Source organism: Eptatretus burgeri, chromosome 2 (assembly GCF_056783735.1).
Source record: "Eptatretus burgeri isolate ZD-2024b chromosome 2, Ebu_testis_v1, whole genome shotgun sequence".
Lineage (NCBI taxonomy): Eukaryota > Metazoa > Chordata > Myxini > Myxiniformes > Myxinidae > Eptatretus > Eptatretus burgeri.
The window spans coordinates 145,774,251-145,791,729 of NC_140962.1; the positions used below are offsets into that span (position 1 = coordinate 145,774,251).

The following is a 17,479-nucleotide window of genomic DNA, read 5'->3' on the forward strand; positions in this document are numbered from 1 at the left end:
AATTTTGAATTACTTATTTATTAAATACACTTTTATCATCTCCACTACCAGCACACAACTTTGAATTACTTATTTATTAAATACACTTTTACCATCTCCACTACCAACACACAACTTTGAATTACTTATTTATTAAATACACTTTTATTAAATACACAACTTTGAATTACTTATTTATTAAATACACATTTACCATCTCCACTCCGAACACACAACTTTGAATTCCTTATTTATTAAATATACTTTTCTCATCTCCACTCCCAACACACAACTTTGAATTACTTATTTATGAAATACACCTTTGTCATCTCCACTACCAACACACAACTTTTAATTACTTATTTATGAAATACACTTTTGTCATCTCCACTACCAACACGCAACTTTGAATTACATATTTATGAAATACACTTTCCTATCTCCACTTACCACATATATATTTCTTTAGTTGGTTAATCAGTGATTTCAATGTAAAATCTACACGTCCCATTTTAAGGTGTGGTTGGAGGGTGTGTCTTTGATGAGGATTTGCCTCCTTGTTCATTTCATTTTCCCTCATTGTACTTTATTATTTATCATTGTCTTCAAATGATAAAATCGGCATTGTTCAGGAGAATTGTTCAGGATAATTCGAGAGATAGAGAGATAGAGAGAGAGATAGCAATAGAGATAGAGATAGAGAGAGTTCAATGTTGACGTCACATCAATCATTTTTCAATCTTTGTTACTTTAGACAATACAAGGAAAACAATTTCAAAGATGATGTGGAATTTCCACAAGTATTTGTTACAGAACCAAGTGGCTGAGAGTTTGTGGTGGACTTGAAAACTGGAATAGAATGGAATAGTCACTACAAGTACATGATGTCAATGCATTCTTATGTGACGTAACGAAACTGATATACTGTAATATGTGCTTTGCTTCCTTGTTATCTGGTCTTCGTGCAGTTTGAAAGCAGCTTCATCAAGAGAGGTAAGGGAAAGATGGTTTTGTTATTGGATTGTGAAATAAGTAATAGATTACGTTTTGTTTTAATTTGAAATGTTGATAACCATGTTTGTTAAATAACAAAGGAGGAGGTACATTTATAAAATAGAACAGCACTCGGTAGTGCACATACTTTTCTATAGTGCGAGGCAGATTGCTAGGCAGATTCGTTTACGTTTTGTATCCCACTGATAAGCCGGATTTGGATTCGGACCTAAACCAAAATTTAATCCGTCAGTTCTTGTTACCTAACCAACTCTTTCACCAAGTTTTGTCCGAATCTGTACGTATCTTTTTGAGATATCATGGTATATATCTGTTTTAACCCTGTCACTCAATGGTGAAGAATCACTTTAAAATTCCTGGATCAGGGTTCGGATTTGGATCTTCACCAAAATCTAATCAATTCGTCCTTGTCACACACCCATCCTGTCAACCAAATTTCATCCGAATCTGTACAAAACATTTTGAGATATTCTACACACAAACAAACAGATAGACAAACAAACAGACAGACAAAAAAAAACAGATAGACAAACAAACAGACAAACAAACAAACAGACTTTTTCCAGAGTCTTTTAATTGAGTGTATCAAGAAAATCATCCATTGGTGGGAAATCACCAAACTCGGTGAGCCTGGTGTTGGCTTGATGGTTTAGATGGCTGGTTTGGGATCTTCAGGTCCTAAGTTTGAGCCCTGTTGGCTGTTGAATTAACACGAGGTGGAGTTGACTCTGTCATCCTTCCGAGGTCGGCAAAATGAGTACTAACTTGCTGGTATCCTGTGTCAGAGTCGTGACCCATCCAGGATTGTGCCCAATAGCTTAGGAGACTGCTTAGGCAGCACCAACGCTCTGCACAGAGTGTGATCCCAATGGATGTTTGGCTGGCTTGAGATCTTAGGGTATCGAGTTTGAGTCCCTGTCGTGTCATTTAAATAACATCACGTGGGTTGATCCAGCCTGACAGCCTGTCACCCTTCCGATGTCGGCAAACTGAATGCCAACTTACTGATAGCAAGGGCACTTTCTTTCTTTTGAGTGCAGCCTTATGGCTGCTGGTTGCATCATTGGTTAGGGACGGAGTTATGCTGCTGATGCAGTGTCTCAATTATCAGTACACTGGTATTCATTTTGCCGACCTCGGAAGGGTGACAGGCTGAGTCAATCCCACCTGGTATTAATTCAGTGGAAAATGGGGCTCGAACTCAGGACCCCAGGATCCCAAGTCAGTCACCTGAACCACGAAGCCAACACCAGGCTTTCAGCAAGGAGGACGAGAGGAGATTGGGACCATACTCTGTGCAGAGCATTGGTGCTGCTTAAGCAGTCACCTTGGCTATAGGGTACAATCCTGGATGGGTCACCACTCCGACACAGTATACCAGCATGCTGGCACTCATTTTGCCGATCTCAGAAGGATGACAGGTCGAGTTAACCCCACCTGGTATTAATTCAACAGCTGAGCGGGCTTTGAACGCAGGACCCCAGGATCCAAAGCCCACCACCCGAACCACCAAGCCAACACCAGGTTTTTAGCAAGGGCTCTGCATCAGCGGCACTGCTATCCTTCCAGAAAGTGATGCGATAGAGCATGGACAAACAACGCTGTGAAGGCAATGGCAAACCATATGGTGCAACCCTTTCGAAGAATCTGTTTATGCACCACGAACATTGTGTAAAGAGCATGGGACATGAAAAAAAAAAAAAACAGTGGAAAATCTTACGTGGGTGTTAACCTGTCTGAAATAATTAACAGCTGTTTCATGGCACAAGACAGTTCCTATACTTAGTTTGGAGGGGGGAGCCCGGAGGGTGGGGCTAAGAAACACAGGGGTATGCGAGAGTGTGGGACAGTGTCGTTGAACTTGAGTGAAACGACACGTTTTTCTTGTTTTCCTTGTTTGTGTTTATTTTTATATATTTTTTCAGTTTGTTCCGTAAGTTTATTTATAACTTTTATCACTCAAGTTGGTTCCTAAAGTTGATTTCTAACTCACTGTTTATGCCAAATGTCTACTTCACTCAATTTGTACATGAGGATCACACAATGACTAACACGAGGAACCTCAACACTGGAGGAGGTGATGAGGCCCATAAAGCCTGCACAATCGTGACAACATCCTTGTTCATTGCCCCTCTATCCACACTGTTTCTCGGTATCTATCCAATTCTAGATCACACCCATGCACTCCGCTGTCACCATCTCTTTTAAGGAGTCCATTCCATTCATGAATTACTCGCTGTGTGAAATATCTCTGTCTTAACGTTATCGCGTTAACTTTCCTCTCCACTCCCAATTTGTGACCAATGGTCCTTTCACTCTAAATTCTGATAAAAATAACTTATTCTCTCCATTATCTGAAATATCTCCATCAGATCCCCTCAGCAGTGTATGAAGTCCTGTCTCCATCAGCCCTCCTCATAGCTGAGTTCAGATAGCCCCAGAATATCAATCGAGTTGTTCAACACTGAACCCTCTCCATGGCAGCTACGTCCTTCTTCTGATGTGTTGACCAAAACTGAGCACAACCTCTACATGAAGCCTCATTAAATTCATGTACAGTGTTAACACTACCTCTTTTGATTTATAAGTTCTCACCTGATGAATACAACTGAAAACACCACCAGCTTTACCTATAGCTGCCTGACCTTATCCCAATGCCCCCTCCCCCACATCCCCATTTCACTCCACATCCAACCTCTCTACCCCTGTACAATAATAATAATAATATGAACATTTCTATTGTGGCGGTATCTGTTATGTCATCTCATGACGTTCATGGCATTGTACAAAATTATTCGCTCAGCAAAAATATTTAAACATCCGAGTCTATAATAATAAATGTCGTGTGTGTGTGTGTGTGTGTGTGTGTGTGTGTGTGTGTGTGTGTGTGTGTGTGTGTGTGTGTTTGTGTGTGTTTGTCTGTGTCAATGAGTGCGTCTCCTCCATAACTCCATCCCAAACCATGAAACTGAGCAAATCAAAACTTTGTGCATGCATACTAAGGGAACTCCAAGGGAGTGCAGGAATAAAAACTGGTTATTTGGGTAAATTTAAACACCCTTTCGAAGATAATTAACAGGCTTATGAAACTAAAACAAGAAAAAGGGAATAACCTTTTGTCAGCCCGCCTTCACATTTTTGATTGGTATTGCTATCAAGTGGTATTGTGGTATTGCTATCAAGTGGTATTGTGGTATTGATATCCTTTTTGAAATGTCTGGAGACGCTTGGAGACAGTTACACATTTATAATTAAATTTATCCTTGCACTGCCTTCAATTCCCCTCCCCTCATGCTTACCTCCTCCCAAACCCCCTCCACCCCAATACAACACTACTAACACTTCTGGAGGTCAAGGAGATGAAGGGGTGTCAAAGAATGTATGAATTGAACAAATGAACACTTGTTGTTTTTTTTTAGCTGTCTGAACTGCCACCAAGCTTAAAAATTTGAAAGTTTAAAATTTAAAATTTTGTTTAAAAATTTTGTTTAATTTAATTTTTAATATAGACCACAGTTTAAAATTTTGAAATTCAACTCAAGTGAAGAGATTCTAGTTTATCACATTTTAGTTGTAAAATGTGTGCAGAAAGTAAATAAAGGCACAAACACTGGTGCAGGTTTTTCAACAATTGAAGGAAAACGCCCTTCTTTCCCTTCCCCTCTCCTCATGCTTAACTTCCCAAACCACCTCTCCCTCAACCCCCTATGGACATCTCCAAGTAGTGTCCAGACATTTCTGAGCATCTCCCGATGCTGTTTAGTATGACCCATTTGAACGTGCTCTTTTAACACACCCCATTTCATTTAATGCTGTAGTAATGTCAGCAGATGGGACAATTCCACCTTCCCCCACTTCCCCTCAAGTCCCCTTACCAAATGCAAGTCAACTCCCCCCACCCCCACTCTCCTTCCCCTCTAGCACCCCCATGCTTAACCTCAAGTCCCCTATCAAATGCATCAAGAACACCCCTTTCCCTCCCCACTTCCCACCCCCTTCTCGCACCCCTCCCTCCAAGAGTGCATAACAGCATGTGGGAAGGTGTCTATCTCCCCATCCTCGCTACCCCCATCCCTTCCTTGTTCCCCCTCCCCCACCCCTTCCTCACCCCCCACCACTTCCTCGCTCCCCCCACCCCTTCCTCACCCCCCACCACTTCCTCGCTCCCCCACACCTTCATTGCCCCCACCTCTTCCTCGCTCCCCCCCTTACTCGCTCCCCCACGCTTCCTCGCACTCCCCCTCTCTCCTACAATAAAATAATAAAATTTTTGTGAGGTATTTGGTAGTATTAAGTAGATTTTAGTGAAAAACATGGCATGATTTAAAAATAATTACTTCTGCCTCCAAAGGTGGGCAGAGGTGATGTTTTCACCCCTGTCTGTCTGTGAGGAGGATATCTTAAAAAGTTATGGATGAAATCAGACTAAACTTGGTGGACAGCTTGGGTGTGTGACAAGGACAGATTGATTCGATTTTGGTGAAGGTCTGGATCCAGATACGATAATTTTTTGTGATTATTCACCATTGAGAGATGGGGCCAAAAACGATACACAGCATGATATTTCAAAAAGTTATGGATGGATTATAACAAAACTTGTTAGATGAGTTGGGTTAGGTTAGGTTAGGTTAGGTATGGGAGTATGCATCGGAGCAGTGCGTCGCTGCGTCCTCTTTTTGCCGGTACTCCAGGGGCCTCCATCTGGTCATCCCCCAGGCAGATGCCTGTTCCATCCCCATCTCCTTGAGATGCTGATCAACTTGCTGCAACCACGAGGCACGTGGTCGGCCCATTCGCCTCCTCCACTCATGAGGCCTCCTCGCTAAAGGCCCAGTCACACCTTGACGTTTTAGCCAGCTTATGCCAATTTTTGAAAAATTTGTCTATAACGCTGGCACACGTCGAATACGTTATGGGTAAGTTTTGGAAACATTGAGAGCATGCTGAAAAACACTGCCATACGTCGTAGTACGCTGGCTTTCATCGTTGTACTTTGTGGTTGTCCTCAAATTTTAGCATGCTTGAAATTTTACGACTTATGCCAGCATATGACTCACAAGTTCCGCTACGCTGGCCATAAGTTGTAGTCACGTTATGCGATCGTTAACACACGTTAATTGTAAGTTAATCATAAGTCGAAACACGTCGAGGTAATGTTTAGCGTACCCGAAACTTATTTCTAACCTATGAGTAACGTGTTGTAGGCACGTTACGCGATCGTTGACACACGTCGACACACGTTACTTGGAAGTTACTCATAAGTCGAAACACATCAAGGTAATGGTTAGCGTCAGTGTTCCAGACTCCCTGTTTTTTATTTTTTATTTTTTTTCTTCGGTATGACGGTGATGTTGACACTTCGATTTCTAGTGCGGTTATGATTTAAATCGTTGAGCGGCAGCCTATTAATTGTATTATATTATAACCGCACTAGTTTAACTTGTGATATATCTGTGCATTAGTGAAGTGTCTTAAAAATTTTTTTTTGATGTTGATAAATATTTGCATTGTGGTTGGTATTTCTTTGCAATATTTGGGATCACAAACCATCTTGTTTTTCTTTTGTTTCGTTTTTTAGTGGAGTTACATTCCTGTGTGCCGGAAAACATTTTTATCAGAACTTGTTTTGAAGGTAGACTTAGGTACTGTGAGATAGTTTAAAGTAACAGAATTCAAAATGACCACCATTGGCATAATGCATGTAACAGATTTTGACTTTGTGGTGGAAAATAACTCAATTCCCACAAGTTGGATCAGCATACCAAAGGAGAATCTTTAATTTCGTATATACGGAGGAAGAACATTGAATGCTTGACTGAAACATTCAAATGGACTTCACTGAAACAGATGCCCGAAGCAATTCTTCTTCTACACAACTTGACATTCCAAAGAATGGGAAGGGAGACATTTGGCAACTGAACTACAGGGTTAGCTGATAAGCATTAGGCAAAATAACTCAAACTGCAATACGTGTCCACTGGGTGAAAGAGAGTGACATAATCATGGCAAAAGTTGCAGTGTTATCAACCAGGTCACCCTGTTTCATTGTAAGACTTTCCTTTTATCAATATGTAGGTCAAAAGACTCTTGGGTAAAGGGAAACATGACTGACAGCCAATTCGACTATATCACAAAATTTAAATTTATAAAGTACCAGCAACAATTATAATTGAGAGTACATGAATATAATTATTTTTCTTCCACAACTTCTTCCACATACTAACTCGATCAAGGTATCTTTAGTTGGGGTTTTCAGCATACAAACTCATTTTACGATGTTATAAGTCTCTATGACACTTGGAAAAACAAAAATACAACTTGTATCGAGATCAGCTCCATCTTGTGTTTTTTATGTTATAGTTTGTAATGCTGTCATCTCCGTCTACTCATTTTGGTCATCAGCCTTGATTTATTTTTCACAAGTTACGCACTTTGGGAGTAATTTTTGTTTTCTTCCACCATCATCTGGCCATGGCTTTCGCAGTGACTGTGATTGCCAGGTTCAGTCATTGATATCATTTTTCACTTTAACAAAATGAGAATAACATGTAAGTGATGTATCTTGAACATGAAATTGCTCCTTGTCTGGCGCAGATATTTCAGATTATTAGGCATTGGGCAGCTATAATTGTCAATTGATAATGTATATGTTGTACATTATCAAGTAAATTCTATGAAGGATGATTGCAATAGTGAATCTGGCTGTGATAGAGACTTATAGCATGGTAAAATGAGATCAGCATGCTGAAAAACCCAAGAAAAGGCACCTTGATCGACTCTGTTTGTGTAAGAAGTCAAAAACTGTAACATGCAGTTTGCCAACGGCAGCCATTTTGAATAATTCCCCTTGGTGGAATTTCCGAACCATTTTCCTAAGTACGTGTAAACTAGCACGTTTTCTATAAACTGTCTCAGAGTATTTAAACACACCTTCAAAACAAGTTCTGATTAAAAAAAATACCTTTTCAGAGTCACAGGTTTATAACACCACTCACTACTAAAGGTGTTTTGTATGAACAGAGGAGATATAAACATGATTGCTACCCTTGCCAGAGGAGAGGATGTTGCCTTTGGGTCCGTTTGTTTGTCTGTTTGTTTGTTTGTTACTTACAAAATCGGAGATTTTTTCAAGTATATTGGTCAGTTGATTTTGTTATTCTGTCTGTTTGTCTGTCTGTCTGTCAATCGCCTACTGGTCACAATTCCAAACCGATCGTCATGAAACACCAAGTTGTGGAGGTAGTCTCAACTGAAAAGCCTATTGATTTTGAGGTCAAATTTCTAAAATCGTTATTTTTCATCCGATTGACTTCAAATTTGCACAAGATTTGCATATTGCATCAATGGATTGGGAAACCAACTATTTTTGAGGTCACAAGGTCAAAGGTTTACTCAAAGTAAAACTTCTAAAAACAGAAATTTTTTATCTGAAAAATCGTCAATTTTCATCCGATTGACTTGAAATTTGAACAGGATTTGCATAGTACATTACTGAATTGGAAAAGCAACTATTTTTGATGTCAAAATGTTAAAGGTCAACCAACTCAAGGTCAAACTTCTAAAATTATCAATTTTCAACTGAAAAATCATCAATTTACATCCTATTAACTTGCAAGATAAACAGGATTTGTAAAGTCCATTACTGAATGAAGAAAGCAACTATTTTTGATGTCAAAAGGTCAAAGGTCAAACTTCTAAAATCATCAATTTTCATTTGAATAACCTGCAAATTAAGCAGCAATTGCATAGCAACACCACTCACTTTGATTTATTTTTGCATTGTGGTTGGTTAGTTTTTGCATCATTGAATTTGGAAACCAAAAGGTCAACTCAAGGTCAAACTTCTAAAATCATCAATTTCAATCTGAAAAATAATAAATTTTCATCCGATTGACCTGAGCTTTGATTAAGATTGTCAATTTTAATCTTAATGAAATGGATAATTTGATGTATCTATGGCAATCTTTGGAGAGGGGGGGGGGGGGATGGATCGTATTTTTATTGTTTGTTTGTCTGTTTGTGACTGGCAAAATTGATGATTTTTCCAGTATATTCATTGGTCTATTTTGTTATTCTATCTGTCTGTCTGTCTGTCTGTCTGTCTGTCTGTCTGTCTGTCTGTGTCTGTCTGTTTATCGTCTATAGGTCATAATTTTAACCGATATTCACAAAACTTCACCACATGGTAGAGTTTGTCATGTGGAAGAAGACTATTGTTTTTGAGGTCAAAGGTCAACAGAGCCCAAAGGTTAACAGCATCGGTGAGATTTCTAAAATCCTCAATTTTCATCCGATTGACTTGAAATTTGAAGAGGATTTATATTTCAGGTCACTGAATTCAACCACCAATTATTTTGGAGGTTCACACAGGCCAATAGGTCAACATAGGCCAAATTTCTAAAATTGTTAATTTTCATCCAATTCACTTGAAATTCGAAGAGGAGTTGCATATTTGGTCACTGAATTCAACCACCGAAATATTTTTGAGGTCAAATTTGTTTTATGGATTTTACAAGTTACATGCTCTGCATGACGTCTTCTTATCACTTGCAAAATCAATAAGGACAACAAGGAAATCCAACACAGGTGGAGGCCATTCAGCACATAATGCCTGTGCAAACACCACACCAACCCAAGATCCAAGAAATAAAATGCAAAAAAAAAGCTTTTAATTAATGAAAGGAAAAAAAATATTGTTTTTTTTTTGTAATTTTTTTATTTCTTCCCCTCGGATAGGGGGCATGGGCTTGGTTAAAAACACACATCAACCACACAACCCCCCTTAACAAGACCCCCACCAACAGCACTCCGTACACAATCACCAATCAATACTCAAACAACCTAAAAGTCTTGTCAACATCCCCATACCCCTCTATCTCCACAACTTCCAGGTACCTATCTAATTATAATTTAAACTTGTCTACTTTTTATACTGCCTGACCTTTCCAGGGACACCATTCCATGCATTAACTACTCTCTGAGTAAAAGTCCCCTGGCTTATGACTGTCTTACCTCTTCTCTTCTTTACTCTCAGGCTATGGCCCCTGGTTCTGTCACTGTCTACTCCGTTGAATAATTCATCTGCACTTATTTTATCTATATCTTTCATTATCTTAAACATCTCTATTATATCTCCTCGTAACCGCCTCCTTTCTAGTGTATAAAGCCCTGTCTCCTTCAGCAGCTCCTCATAGCTGAGTCTAGCTAGGCCCGGAATCAATCTAGTATCCCTCCGCTGAACCCTCTCTACGGCATCTATGTCCTTCTGGAACTGTGGTGACCAAAACTGCACACAATATTCTATCTGTAGCTTCAATAAATTCCTGTACAATGTTAACACCACCTCGTTTGGTTTATAAATGATGCCCCCCCCCCCCAAATACAACCTAAAACCCTATTTGCTCTACCTGTAGCTGCCCTGCACTGTGCTGCAAGCTTACCTCCCATGTCTGTTACCACCCCTAGATCCTTCTCCTGTGTGATACATTCCAAAATTACCCCTTGCATCCTGTTATCTCTATCTTCATTGTTCTTTCCCATCCCCAACACCTTACACTTGCTCAGGTTAAGTTCCATATGTCAGTCTATTGCCCAATTCATACAAGTATCAATACTCTCTTGTATCTGTTCACCACTCCATCTGCTATCCACCTCACCTCTAAGCTTTGTGTCATCCACAAATTTTTAAAGCTTACTCTTTACCCAATTGTCCAAATCGTTGATGTAAATGTTTCATAGTAATGGTCCGAGTACTGACCCCTGAGGTACCCCGCTTCTTACATCCTCCCAGCAAGACATCCTCCCACTCACAGCCACTCTTTGCTTCCTATCACTAAGCCAGTTTGCAATCCAATTAGCTACCTGACCAGCCATTCCACAATCCCTCACTTTGGCTGACAACCTTTGATGTGGTACCTTATCAAATGCCTTCGTAAAGTTTAGATATACTATGTCTACTGCCTTTCCCTTATCCACCCAACCAGACACTGCTTCATAGAACTCTAAAAGATTTGTTAAACAGGAACTACTTTTGGTAAAACCATGCTGACTACCTTTAATTAGTTTGTATTTGTTTAAATGGTTCCTCAACCGGTCTTTAATTAATGTCTCCAACACCTTCCCCACAACTGAAGTCAAACTAACAGGACTATAGTTTCATAATTATTCTCTGGATCCTTTCTTTAATAATGGTGTTACATTTGCTACTCTTCAATCCTCCGGTACCTGTCCTGACTCCAGTGAGCTATTGAAAATATACGTTAACATCTCGCTTACCTGCTCAGCCACCTCCCTCAATACTCTCGGGTGCATATTATCTGGACCCGGATCCTTATCTACACTAAGATTACCTCGCTGTTCCTTTACTTCCTCCACTCCAACCTGGATCTTCTGTAAAAGCCCTTCCTCAACTCCTCGATAAATACTCTCAGCTATTGCCAATTCTCCTGACTGTTTTCTGTAAAAGTTGAAGAAAAATACCTGTTTAACAAGCCTGCCATCTCACTTTCATCACGAACCACTCTCCCAGTGCTATTCATCAATGGGCCCACACTGGTCCTAACCTGTTCTTTTCCCCTGATATACTTTAAAAAAAGCCTTGCTATTATGTTTAATATTCTTAGCCACGTCCTTCTCATACTCTCTTTTGGCTTGCCGAGTTATTTTCTTCACTTTCCTCTGTTTACTTCGATAGTGATATAAATCTAACTCCAGTCCTGTTATTTTAAACCTAATAGATGCCTTCTGCTTCTCCTTAATAGCGTTCCTTATCTCACTGCTCAACCACCCTGGTCTCTTTCTGCTTCTAGTTTTCCACCTCATTGGAATGTACTTACTCTGCACTCTTACCTACACATTTGGTCCTTGAAGGTTTCCCATTTCTCTGATGCCGATTGTCCTGTTGTTCATCTCCCAATATATGTCACCCAATTCACTCCTCATACCCTCAAAGTTTGCCTTCCTGAAATCTAATAGCCTTACCCTACCATCCTGAACTCTAACCCTCAACCGAATCTTTGCACACACAATGTTATGGTCACTTGCTCCCAAATCGAAGCACTCCGTACACAAAATCGAAGATTTTTCAAGTATATTGGTAAGTCGATTTTGTTATTCTGTCTGTCTGTCTGTCTGTTTTTCTGTCTGTTTGTTTACCGCCTACAGGTGGCAATTTGAAACCGATCCCTCACGAAACTTCACCACATAGTGGAGTTTTTCATAAGGAAGAAGCCTTATGTTATTCAGGTCAAAAGGTCAAAAGGTCAGCGTAGGCCAAAGGTAAACAACATTGGTGAGATTTCTAAAATCCTCAATTTTCATCTGATTGACTTGAAATTTGAACAGCATTTATATTTCAGATCACTGAATTCAACCAGGCAATTCTTTTTTTATGTCAACATAGACCAAAAGGTCAACATAGGCCAAAGGTCAACAACTTAGGTGGGATTTCTAAAATCCTCAATTTTCATCCGATTGACTTGAAATTTGAAGAGAATTTTCATATCAGGTCACTGAATTGAACCATCAATTATTTTTGAGATCAACTTAGGCCGGATTTCTAAAATTGTCATTTTTAATCTGATTGACTTGAAATTTGAAGAGGAGTTGCATATTTGGTCATTAAATGTGTTCCATGAGGAACAAAACATTCTCCTCCTATGATATCATCGGTTTCATGGTTTGGCAGCCATATTGGATTTACCTTAAAACCTACAAAAATCTTCTTCTCTGGAACGGCTGAACAGATCGAGACAAAACTTCACACATAAGACCGCCTATCCACGAGGAACAAAACACTCCCCTCCGATGATATCATAGGTTTCATGGTTTGGCAGCCATATTGGATTTACCGTAAAACTTACAAAATCTTCTTCTCCAGAATGGCTGCTCAGATCGAGGGGAAACTTCACACAAATGTTCCCCGAGCCTTGGATGTACAATTTGTTCAGGAATCATTGATAGGTCACATGGTCTGGCAGCCATATTGGATTGAGCAAAAATCTTAAAAAAAATTCTTTCTCTTGAACCGCTTCATCAATTGATGTGAAACTTCACAATTATCATCTCGTGGAAATGGGGAAATCTGTTTTTTAAATTTCAACCTGATCGGACACATGGTCTGGCAGCCAGAATTGTTTAATTCCTCTGATCTGGGATGTTTCTTTCAGCAACAAAGCTCACTTTGCTGCACCTCGATGGGTTTGAGGGTTTAGGGGTAGCAGCTGAAATGGGAATCCTATCCAGGTTCCTCCTGATGACTTCATCTTTGCTTTTTGCTTGTTCAGGTTCCTTCTTATAATTCCAATGCAGGACTGTACCGATTTGGTCTTCCATTTGATTTGAATTGAATTCATTTTAATCCCATTCTGAATTCAATTGAATAATATTAATAATATTAATAATAATAATAATAATAATAATAATAATAAACGTCATGGGTCAGGGTCAAGCGTCCAATCAAAGCTGGGTTGCACCAAGGCGGGACGTCTTGGTACATCACTGCCAGAAGTTATAAAGTGGCATTTCTAGTTATGTCTATTATTAATTACCTAACACATCAGTACACAAACACCACACAAAATTTACTCCACAAAACTACACAAACACCACACAAAACAAGTCCTGGCGAGGGTCTGCAATCTCTGATTGCTCTTTTTCTTGTTCCTCCATGTGTTATTATCATCAAAACACACAAACGTGCATTTTACTTGTTTTGAAATGTTTCCTTTGAGGGGAACATTCACACAACCATTGTGATCTAATATTATAGGTGGAAGGAGTGCTCTGATAGTCCCACAACTGAGTATAGCATCACACCATTACATTGGAGGTATCCTGTTTTTCCAGGATAGAGCTGAAATTATAGGCCGAGCATGATTGATCGCATTCGCACCAAGAGTCTGGAGTCAAAGTGGGTACTTCTGTTCCACCCAGTTACTATGGGGGTGATTGGCTTATTATTGGCTTATCACTGACACACACATACACACATACACACATACACACACACACACACACACACACACACACACACCAAATTGAGGCTCCAGCTCTCGTATTGATGTCATTACTTTCTGGTGATACAATGCACCAGGACCAGTCAGACCCTCTTTTTCACAGCATGAAAGTCAAAGTGGAAAAGTATTAGAATATGCCGAGAGGAAGAATGAGGGATAGGTCAGGGAGCAGTGCCACTAAAACATACTTCAGATCATCTGCTTTAATCGGACTTCGATAAAATAGGAGATACGAGGATAGCTCTGCTGATTGCATGGATGCTATTGTTCTGTTTGTTCTGTTATTGATCCCCATCGAGATTTGATTTCGCGAAAAGTGCTTTTCTGGTGCGGTCGTTAAATGGAGGGGGATGTTGCAGGATGTCAGATTTTTTAATGTAGACTTAAAGCTGGCTCATAGAGCCAAGTATGTCTGAGTATCTCCTGATGCGGAATTGTTATTACACCACGTAAAAAAAAGTGAGGTTCAACAATTGGTTCATGTCCGCCCATCCGTCCATCTTATCAGTTTATTATCGAGGAACAACTTATGTAAATTTAATGTTATATTTTGAACGCGGGTCAGAACATGAATGTGAAGACACGTCTTTTGTTTTGACATACTTTGTCTTTGAATCCATCCCAACAGAGAGGAGTGAGATCACATTTTTACTGTTTGCCTGCCTGGTGATCATACAAAATTGACTTTCATTCCAAACAGAAAAATTTCTCTTTTTAAGGATGTCATAATGGACACAAACAACAGACACGAATAACTAATGTACCGTGCTAAATAGGGTGGTATAATAGACGCTCAGGAAAACGGTTGTAAAACCAGGATTTTTTCATTTATATGCCTTTAAATCTCTTTAAATCTGTATTTAAATTGAACTATAGACATGAAGACTGTATAAAACACATCACCTTCATAATATTTCCAAGAATCATGCAATCTATCGTAAAAAGCATGAGAGGGCATGACATGTGCATTGGGGTGAAGAAAAGGCGGCCATTATGGGTACGTATCATCATCATCTCCATCAACTAGACTTTTTCATCGCCATCATCACCGCCATCGCATTATTGGATCAAGTTTATAATCATGATTGTTAAGGACAAGTTTAATGATCTTAATAACTCAAAAAAAAACTTTATTTTATGTTATTCATACAGGTAAATAAGCTTGGTGTTGGCTTAATAATTAATGTGGCTGGCTTAAGATCTTAGGGTCTTGAATTGTCTGAGTTTCATGCCGTTAAATGCCGTCGGGCCATTAAATAACATCAGGTGGGTTGCCTTAGCCTTTCATCCTTCCTAGGTCGACAAAATGAGTACTAGCTTCCAGGAAACAGGGGGCAATGCATCAGCAGCACAGCCGTGCTCCCAGCAATGATGCAACCAGCAGCCACAGGCAGCATTCAAAATAATAATAATAATAATAATTCAAAGAAAATAAACTTTACTTTATGTTATTAATACAGGACAATGCACAAACATGTTAATTATGGGTACAGTTTGGACCAATTTTAAAGATGAAGTTCCCAACCATATTCTCCCCATTACCCCCTAAATTTGTGGATTTGCAGTTCATGGGTATGTTTTTTTTTTCGAGAACGTAACTCCTGCGAATGGCAAGGCCCTCCGATATATACCTTAACACTGAGTGGGGCATCATGTTCTATTAACTATCTAGTTTTAAGGTAATAGTTCTCAATGGTAATTTTCCTGATGTTTTTTCCTTTAAAGTTTTTTTTTTAATAACTACCCCTCTAAATGTATAGGTTTCAACTATTCTTCACTTCCTTTTCAGATACAAGGAAATGGCTTTTTCTTTGAAGACTGGAGGTTGTTCATATGATATTAAATGCACTGTGTGCCTTGATTTTTACAAGGAGCCCATTACTCTGCCATGTGGCCACTCATTTTGTCATGTCTGCATCAAGAAACACTGGGAAAGCAAGGAAGCAGCCACAGCCTGGGATTGTCCGAACTGCCGTGCGGTATATCCAATAAAACCAAATTGTAAAAAGAATGTGACCCTTGCCAGCTTGGTGGAACAGATGAAGGCGAGGCCGGGAGAAAAAGTGAAGGAGCTGAGATGCACCGAGCATCGGAGACCAATACAACTCTTTTGCAAGGACGATGAAAGCTTGATGTGTGTGATGTGCATGGCTGGACAACATCAGAACCACAAAGTTGTTGCTGTGGAGATTGTTCATGATGAACTCAAGGCAAGTAATAAGTGAAAATGTTTTTTTTTTGTTTGTGTAAGTTATCCATATGAATTTACCTCTAATAATATAAACACATATTTTCAATGGGAAGTTGAAAGAAAGAATAGCCTCAAAAGATGACCCCTATTGGTGAATGTCAAATTCTGTGATCATGAAAATTTGTTTAAATTTTCACTTTACTCAAGGCAATCTCCAGAAAATCTTGTGATGTTGGAGTATCAGAACATTCCTCGCAAGTGTGAGTTATTTCATGGAAAGACAACATTCCTATGACACTTTCCCCTCAACTGTTGTCGATCAATTGGCTGGAGAAACAGCACAGGATCAAAAAAATGTCTTTTAAATTAACCAATTGAGAAAAAAAGGTGGGTATTGATTTTACAGGTAAAAATGAAGATTTGAGAGCCCACCAAATTAACAATTTTGTGCTGAGATCTTTTCTAGCACCGGGCCTAATGATATCGACCCAGAGCTCTGAAAAACCTTGGAGATTAAATGTGAAGCTCTGCTCAAGAATAATCTGTCTGCACAGCATTTTGATGTGTTGAATAACGAGAATTGTGTTGAATAAAAGATCTAGGTGATGCTACTTTACCATCCCAGGTGTATTCCTGAAAACCACACACAAAAACCTGTTGTTGTTGTTGTTGTTGTTGTTGTTGTTGTTGTTGTTGTTGTTGTCAAACTTCATATTCAAAGATAAAAAAGACAAATCAAGTTCGAGCAATCACCAAGAGAACCAAACAAAGGAGGAATGACACCACATTACGATGCCACAATATGACACAGCAATCCTATTTTGGTTTAAATCACCATATCTTTTGCCATTTTACTTTTGTTGTGGGATTGTGATTTTACAATGTCAAAATATATCGTGATGTAAAGCAGAAGAGGATTGTGGTATCATATTGTGGCATCATAATGTGGTGTCATACTTCATTGTTATTCTTCTTCTTCATTCTGCTGCTTCATCCATCACAATCCCACAACAAAGGTAAAATGTCAAAAGATGTCTTGATGGTAATCCATCAGAGGATTGTGGTGTCTTGTTGGGGCTTCATAATGTGGTGTCATTCCTACATTGTTACCCTGTGCTGGCGAAGTCAAAAGCAGGGTGAAACGATCGGTAACGTGTGTACGTTGCATGTACGTATGGCGTATGTCATGTCTGCATTTTGTTAAGAGCATACATCGAAAACCGTTCGGCGTAGGAAATTGAAACTTTACCACATGTTACATGACCATGTTTGAAGAGGA

General features: G+C 39.3%; 1 protein-coding gene across 1 annotated transcript in view; it reads left to right on the top strand.

Moving 5' to 3' along the window:
* Positions 1-941: 941 nt before the first annotated feature.
* The window catches only part of LOC147033446 (E3 ubiquitin-protein ligase TRIM11-like), a 59,593-nt gene continuing 43,055 nt past the window's right edge, over positions 942-17,479 (top strand). The window contains exons 1-2 of the mRNA XM_085871632.1: positions 942-972; positions 15,799-16,219. Coding sequence (XP_085727758.1) covers positions 15,809-16,219 — 411 coding nt within the window. The 5' untranslated portion in view covers positions 942-972; positions 15,799-15,808. The remainder of the gene's footprint in view (positions 973-15,798; positions 16,220-17,479) is intronic.